This window comes from Eurypyga helias, unplaced genomic scaffold (assembly GCF_000690775.1).
Source record: "Eurypyga helias isolate BGI_N326 unplaced genomic scaffold, ASM69077v1 scaffold14417, whole genome shotgun sequence".
NCBI lineage: Eukaryota > Metazoa > Chordata > Aves > Eurypygiformes > Eurypygidae > Eurypyga > Eurypyga helias.
The window spans coordinates 34085-42056 of NW_010259898.1; the positions used below are offsets into that span (position 1 = coordinate 34085).

Here is a 7972-nt window from a genome sequence, read left to right on the forward strand (position 1 = left end):
GCCGCCCAAAGCTTCCCCCTTCCGGCTGTTCTGAGGGAAGGGGCGGGGGCAGGCCCCCAAAAAGCTCAAACAAGCAAACAAAAAACCCCCACAGGCAGGGGAGGATGAGTCCCGTAGAGCGGGGCTGCGGAGGAGAAAGGGTTTGTGCCTTCCCACCTCCCCGCAGAGCTGCGGGAAACTCCCCCGGGCAACAGTGGGAGATGGAAAACATCTTGTATAGAAAATGTTTTGCGCTTTTTTTTGATATGGAAAAATGTAGAGAGATAGAACTGCCTACAAAGATAAACTCTTTCAAGTACTTTTTTCAGTGGTGCTGCGCGATTTATTCCAGCTGGCTATGCACGTACCTCCCGTGGCCATTCAACAACAAATTAAGAAATGCCCCTTCCCCCAGCAAGGTCCCCGCGCCTTCTGCAGGGCTTCAGCACCTTTCTGTAACACAAGGCACAGAACAGGGGGGCCTTGTGCTTTCTTGTGAAATGCAGCTTTCTCTAGCTGTATCTCCAATTTTCCCATCTTTATGAATTAGCCTAATGGTAAAAAACCAGAGAGCAGTTTAACTCCCTTGTTGGTCTAAGTGGTTTAAACGTCCATCTCCCTGCGAAGTGCCACACCAACAGATCTAAGCTGTGCTGGACGGCATTGCCTTTTCTGGCTGGCAGCGTAATGGTGAGGAGGTTCTAGTTTCAGCAGGCCCTGTTTTGTAATCCAGCACTTGCCTTCCCATAGAGGGGAATGAGGAAACGGGGAGAGGTCCACAGCTGCCAGAGCTGCTGAACGCACCTGGGGTCTGAGCCGAGATGCTGCTCGCTAGGCTGTCGTTTCCTGCAGCCATGGCTCCGTCTCCTCGACCCCCTTCATGCACACTCACCCTTTCTGACACAGGAAGAACCTTCTCACGCTGCCATCTCTCCTCTCTCTGCAACTCCTGCCTCCCCTCTCCCATTCTAAGCAGTCCCCTGAAAACTAGAATGGAAAATGTTCTGAAAAGGAAGAGAGCTTGCTTCCATAGTTGTGATGTATTCAAAACTTCAAACACCGAAAACCCTTTCAGTAGTGGCAGCCATTTTGTCAAGAACAGACGTAAGATAAGCACTATAAAACAGACATTACACTTTTTAAGCTTACTTCACAATGCCTAAGCTTAAATAAGAGAATATGTCCTATATTTACAACAGGAGCCTTGTTATCAATTAAAAATCTGATTCACTACCTTCCCTGCCCAGTCTACAAATGGATTTAAGTCCTATATTATTTGCCTATGTTTGTGTGCACAAGCATTCAGGGTAATATTAAAGTTAAAAGCTGAGTAAGTTCAAACTACTGTTGAAAACCTTTTAACATGGAATTAAACTGAGCTCGTATAAATCAACTATACTGAATATTCAGACAAGGAGTTGTGTAGACACCCACGTCCAAGAGAACACTGCCATCGCCACGTGAATCATCTCATAACAGCAACGATGATGCTCGCTTTGTTTCAGTGTCAGAGCACACACAGAGATGAGCTGGAGCTATATCCTATTTGATATCCCTAAGATAGGTGGCATTCAGGTCTCTGGGTTTGGCTCAATCTTTTTTCTGATTTTCTTTACCTCTTCTCTTGCTACACAAATGAGGAGGAACAAGTTATTACTAAAGCAAATCAGAATAAAGCATAATTCCAATTACTCTTTGAACAGAAGAAATAATGAGTACTCAGGTAGTGCAGAAAACAACACTGAAATGCCTTACTTTAAAAGAAATAAAGATAACATTTAGTGCAGCTAGTTGACCTTGCTCTCTCCAGCTTAACTCTCTTTACCCCACTGTATGTTTGTAGTAAGACTTAGGATAAAATCCTGTTCCCGCTGGCTGAGAAGGTCAGGAATTCACTTTCGGTTTAAGTGCAAAACAGATGGGTAACATTCTGTCAGCAGGACAAACGTTTCAAATGTTAAGTTGGTTTTTTGTTTCTTTTTTTTTTACAGTACAGCTCAAATCAAGGACTTGAAAACATACTATGGGAAGTAGAAAGAGTAGGTAAAACCTTCTTGATATAAACTCTTCCACCTAAAAATATGTATCATATTCTGAAAAAAAGATTTCAATCATGTGAACCATGGGTGCAAAGACTTTTAAAAAAATTAAATGCATGAAGTAGGAACACAATAAAAAACCCATACATTTTGCTTATAAACTCCACGTATAAGTCCATGACAAGAATTATGATTTTCTGTGAATGTATGAATGGAAAGTGATCATCATATTTTAAGTAATTTTAACATGCTCCTTCTTACAGCAGGAAAAGTAACGCATGACAAATACTGTATTTTGAGTCAAATGAACTGTAATTTTGCCAACATAAAATGAAAAAGTGTACACATTTTTAATATGCATTTCAGTGAGACAAAAATGTAACTGAGAGAGATGCAGCTATTTTTATCATTTTAGCTGTCTTTTTCAGACCCAGCTGAAAAGCGTATGCTGTTGTTAATAGAAAAATATAAACATTATATATTATGAATTTATTTGGGTTAAAACATTCATTACTTTTAAACAACAAATCATTTCAGAAGTGTATGTCCTGTCAGAGGTTTACATCCTTATAAAATCTACAGCAACACCAGCATTTACTTTTTATTCAGGAGAGAAAGTAGCTGCCTTCATGCTGAGCTATTCCGTTTCTTTTTCTTCTTTTGCAGCGGAGCTTCCAATTTTTGCTTCCCTGGAGTAATTTTCCTCTTTCTTTTTGCTTTTTTATCACTTTTATCGGTACAAGACACTTCGTTTTTCCTGACTATTGATGATTTTTCATCTTTATGTGCTGAAAAAAAAAACAAGGAATCATTCACACTTGTATTTATGTCCAGTCTTTGTGGTCCACAATAGAACGGACACTTACTTGTAACTCATTTTAAAAAGGGGGTTATACGTGATTTTTTTATTAACAGTGGAATGTGCCGTTTATGCTACTTTTGCCTGGGATTGAAAAATATCTAAAGTATGTAAATAGACTACAATACAGGAAAACAATAGCAAAAAAAACCAAACCTGAGCCAGACTTCCCATGTTTGTACAACAACACTAGCCTCAGACCTATTTTTTTAATAGGAAAACAAGAGTTGCAGTTCTATCCAACTGTTTATTCTTTTCTTATCTGTCTCAAAAGCTTCAGTGTCCTCCTCAGTATGTCATTCCAGTAAAGAGAAAAAAAAAAGTTGATACAATAAAAATGAAGAGAGGTTTATGTCCTCCAGCCTACACGCAGGCTTGAGACACTATCAGGTTGGTAAGAACATCTGTATAACTTGCCAGCGTCATAGCCCCAGTTCTTCAAGATACTACAACTTTTTCCAATGCATATAGTAAAAACCTCCCACTTAGTATATTCCACTTCACAACCACACTAGCAACCGGAAGAAACACACGGTTGTGTTACCTTGAGATGATGAATTTGCAGCTTTATCAGAGTTTTCTTTCATTTCTGAAGCTCGGTCAAGCCATACTGCAAGACATGTCAGCCTAGCTTTGGTATTAACTTCACACAATAAATACGGCTCATCTTTAATCTGAAGATAATACAGAAAAAGATTAATTAAACATTATTTTATTCCTGTTTAAATTTACTGAAGTATTTGAAGTGATTCCATGTTCAGCTGTGCTACTCAGAATTGTTTGAAAACACAGGAAATAAAAGTATCCCGTACAGTAATGCGTTTGAATTTGTCAAAAGAACACCTTTTTTCTCCCCACATGAACAACCACCATTCCCCACCATAAACCACAGACTTTGTGTTTTTAAAAGAGTAGCAAGTGTCATCAACGTTAAAAAATCCACAGCAGTCCTTAGAACATATATGGCTGATCAGACGGTCCTAAGTCTCGCCAGGTAGGTCTGAAGGGAAGCATGACTTTACATAAAGAGGAGATGAGACCTCCATAGGATCACCAGATTTTACAGTTTGTTTTAAAAAAATTACAAAGATTAAAAAAAAAAAATACAGGTGCATAAAAATATGTGCACAGATATCTTCTGGTTGTCTGATATTTTTACATAAATGCAACAAGTAGTTTAATAGACCAACCTTAGTGAGATCCAGATTCCACATTTTAATGTAACCATCACTGGATGCAGTAACAATAACATGTTGTCCTTCTCGTTCAAAACTATAGATATCTTTTATTCTGTGAAGAAAATGTAGTACTTTGTTACTTTATAGCATGGCAGTTCACTTCCGAACAGTAAGCTGACAGAAATTAAAGATGAATAGCCTACAGTCTTAAAGATCAATTTGAACAGAAAACACACAAATGACAGGCAGGAACATGGAACAGCAATCTGCTCTGAGTGCTGTCCCTTGCAGTAGGAACACTTGCCTTTGCTGGGCTTCTTAGGATTCATTCACAACACTTTAATGCTTTTGCGCACACGCTGTTAACCACATCAATGACATTTTAGCTAATGCTTTTAAATTCACTTGATTAAAAAGCAGCATTTCGACAAATACTTGGTGTCTGACAACAACGGAGAATATGGGATTACTGTGCTGTTGTCTGGACTGAATACAACAGGTTTGATTTATTTAAGCATTCTAAGGAGTCAGAATCTGTAAAGACTGGTTAAACATTCTATAGAAGGTCTTGCCGGAAAATACTGGTACCCAATTTCAGAAATGCACAGACCACACACAGAGAAGTGTGTACATCTACACACTTGGGACTGTAATATTTCTAATTCTTTACCCTGTTTCATTTTGTAACATGCATGGAGAGCACAGTACTTGTGCTCATACTAAAAGCAAACAAGTCTGTCCCAAATTTGGAATTCAGCATATAAATAAATTCACTTTGTATACTAAATGAAAACCAACAGTAAAATATGCTGAACATTACAAGTCATTGAACTTTACTGAGTACTCAGCATTGCTATAAATATTTAAACAGTAAATAAATATAGAATACCTGTTTTCATGAGCTTTAAATTCACAGAGGCATTTTTGAGAGTCACAGCTGTAGAACCTTATAATTTCATCATCTCCAGCTATGGCAAGGATAGAATCCTTGGAATGGGAAAAAAGAAATGCAAATGAGATTAATTTCATGTGTTTCAAACCAGGTAATTTCCCATCACCTTCCTTTTTTGTACTTACTGTAATAAATCTAAGTGAAGAAATTCTCTTGTCTGTTGTGATAGTGCCAGTGATTGAAGCTGTGTCGAGTTTGTAGATATCCACTTTATTGGTTATCACGGTGACATACCTCTCTCCATCAGGAGACCATTTAATTATGTGGGCATCTGTACACATTGATACATTTGTATGCACATGTACACAGTTTTGGGTTTTTTTTTCACTCTATAATGCATGAAAATCTATAAGTAATAATCCTTAGAAGCTGCCAGACACTGTTTTCTATCTAAACCTCAGAAAAATTCAGGAAAAAAAATCAAGTAACCTAGAATAAGCAAGTAAAACTATGCACTTAGATGTTTATTTCTGATTCTCAGAAGCATATAAAGAAAACCAAAACAAAGCACCACACATTTATTTAAATGTCCTGACATAAAATTTCAAGGAAAAAAACCATTTACTTTAGTATCACTAGTCTTCCTTTTGGTAAATGATTATTATTAAGGAAAGAAGCTTAAATATGTTTGCCTGCATGTGTAAAAAAGACACTTGGGGTTGCTTGCCATCAACTACTTGTTGATTAATTCAGTCTATTTTCATTTACACAAAAAATAATCTAATTCCATTTTTTTAGTGGATTTAGACTAATAAACTCACTTTGCTTCAAGTTTTTGATAAATGCTGATCGTCCTTCTACAAGATTCCAAGTTCTGAAAGACAACAGATAATGTGCATTCTGGTTAAAAACGGCGCAGTGAAACTGAAGTTCTATCTGCTGACATGAGACATCCAAAGGAAGCTTTTAAGCATCTCTGTGCATTTTGCTGCCTTCTTAATGCAAGAGAAAATGATGACTTCATATATTGCTTGCACACTATAAGGTTGAATTTGTGATATTTATTTTATAAACCAGCATTGGCAATGCGGAGCCCAAAGGGAGCCCAATACCAATTTGTGCTGTTGAAACAGCATTTTATTTCTTTAGAACACGTATCTACAGCAACATGTACACACTCAAAGTGAAAAACTATTTTTCTCATACTAAACAAAACCTGACAGCTTTCAGAAGGTTAAACGAGTTGTGTTCCAAAATGAAAATGTATGTATACATCTACAAGTGACTATAAAGAGTCAGGGCACACCAAGAAGCTAGGAACAGCAAGGGCTATTTTTAAGAGAGTTTAAAATATTGCTGGTAACTAGAACTTAAAAAGGCAAACCAGTGGATCTTTGAACTACTTCACGTCCAAGTACGTTTTATCAGTGTTGCACAGTTTATTCCCAACCCGGAATTATCCTTGTAACTATTTACAAAGAATTATTGATTAATCATTCTCAGCATTCTTTCATCAGTTTCGACTTACCTTAAGGTTTTATCCGTTCCTACTGACAAAGCTAATTTCCCAGAAGGATGAATAGAAAGAGATGTCACATGCCCCCTGTTAAAAACAAAAGAATGTATTAGTCACATAAATTATCTGCAAGGAAAATAAACATGAAAACATACACAAATATGCAGATTTAAGAAACTCACTTATGTGCCTTAATGGATTTCAGGCATTCCCATCTCTTTGTGTTCCAGATACAAATTAGTCCATCTTCAGCCCCACTCAGTAGATGTGCAGTACCATAAAACTCCAGACAAGTTATTGTGCCTGGAAATACAAAGCAGAGCTACTAACATACTGAACAGTTATCACACAGGTAACATATGAATTAACAGAGAAGCTTCTAGCATCGAAACATGCCAGCTACTACCCTTACCCTTGGGAAAATCTCAATTATTTCCCAAGTATTTTTTCACAAAACCTCAAAACTTTGTTACATTTAATCACTGATGTGCTCTATCAGCCCCTCTATAGCCACACGCATCTGAACTCCATCTGGTCTGTTCCCTGAAACAGCAGTAGTCGATCACCATGGCGCAGGGGACACAGAGCTTCTACCAGTGATAAGGAGTGCTCCTATGTTAAAGCCCTGCTCGTGAGACACAACGGAATTTACTGCAAGTTGATTCCCATAAGCACCAGATTTATCGTATGTGAGTTGAGCACAGGTACCATGTTCAGCCTAACTCCAGCTATTTCTTGGTTATCTGGAGAAAAAAAGGACAATCAGAATTGAGTTACAAATGACCCAAATGAATCTCTTTGGACAGCCATTAACTGCTGTATTACACAGCTGCAATTCAGGAGGTACATAAAGTGGAAAATGTATGTTAACTCTTCCAGCAGCAGCAGACTGCTCGCACAAACCTTCTCTTCTGTGTGGCACACGTACACCTGTGACAGGCCAAGGACACTGAGCAAGATGGTTGTTGGGAATAGTCATAGTCTAGATAAACTGTCCTGGTAAAACAAAAATGGCTCATGAACCATTTGTGGGTCATAACTTCTTAAACAGGTGAAACTAAAAATAATTGAAAGTAGCTGCCATATTTGTGGGCTAACACCCAAAATGATACCTGGATTTTTATGCTCACAAACTTACCTTGCTTGTATCACCAGATCATGATGGCTGCAACACCATCACTGTTAAAGAGTTATTAAAAAAAAAAATCAATTTTCTTCTGGCAAGGGCCAGTTTTTCAGGTATGTTTCTAGCATGAATCCCTTACCATTGTGCTGCAGCAGTGCCCCATGTTCTATCTTCTTTTTCATGTCATAGATTTGGATTGTCTCATCCCTGCTCCCAGTGACCACGTATCTGTTATTCACTGCTACGGCTGACAACGAGGCAGAGTGGGCATGATGTGTGAAATCGGGGACAACCAACCAGGGCTGTAAACGAAATACAAAATAAACAGGTCTTTCTGAAGCTTACCATAGCGAGCTTCAGCCTCATCATCCTGTAATTTATTG

The 7972-nt window shown here is 38.1% G+C and overlaps 2 protein-coding genes across 2 annotated transcripts in view; both read right to left on the minus strand.

Annotated features, from left to right (window-relative positions):
• The window catches only part of TMEM14C (transmembrane protein 14C), a gene marked incomplete at its 5' end in the record, with an annotated part of 14099 nt that overhangs the window by 6053 nt on the left and 74 nt on the right, over positions 1-7972 (minus strand). The window lies entirely within an intron of this gene.
• On the minus strand, positions 2508-7888 carry PAK1IP1 (PAK1 interacting protein 1). The gene is made up of 9 exons (XM_010154827.1): positions 7729-7888; positions 6646-6766; positions 6476-6550; positions 5769-5821; positions 5133-5278; positions 4945-5042; positions 4068-4167; positions 3422-3551; positions 2508-2806 (listed from the first exon to the last, which is right to left on the minus strand). Exons 1-9 carry the CDS (start codon positions 7769-7771, stop codon positions 2646-2648), a joined length of 927 nt encoding a protein of 308 aa, XP_010153129.1. The 5' UTR covers positions 7772-7888; the 3' UTR covers positions 2508-2645.

Coding starts and splice junctions, on each gene's coding strand:
- PAK1IP1 (XM_010154827.1), bottom strand. CDS start 7,771: ATGAAAAAGAAGATAGAACATGGGGCACTGCTGCAGCACAATG. Junction 4,168..4,944: donor TTTAAAGCTCATGAAAACAG/GTATTCTATATT, acceptor TTTTCTTCACAG/AATAAAAGATATCTATAGTT. Junction 3,552..4,067: donor GGAATCTGGATCTCACTAAG/GTTGGTCTATTA, acceptor TATTATCTTCAG/ATTAAAGATGAGCCGTATTT.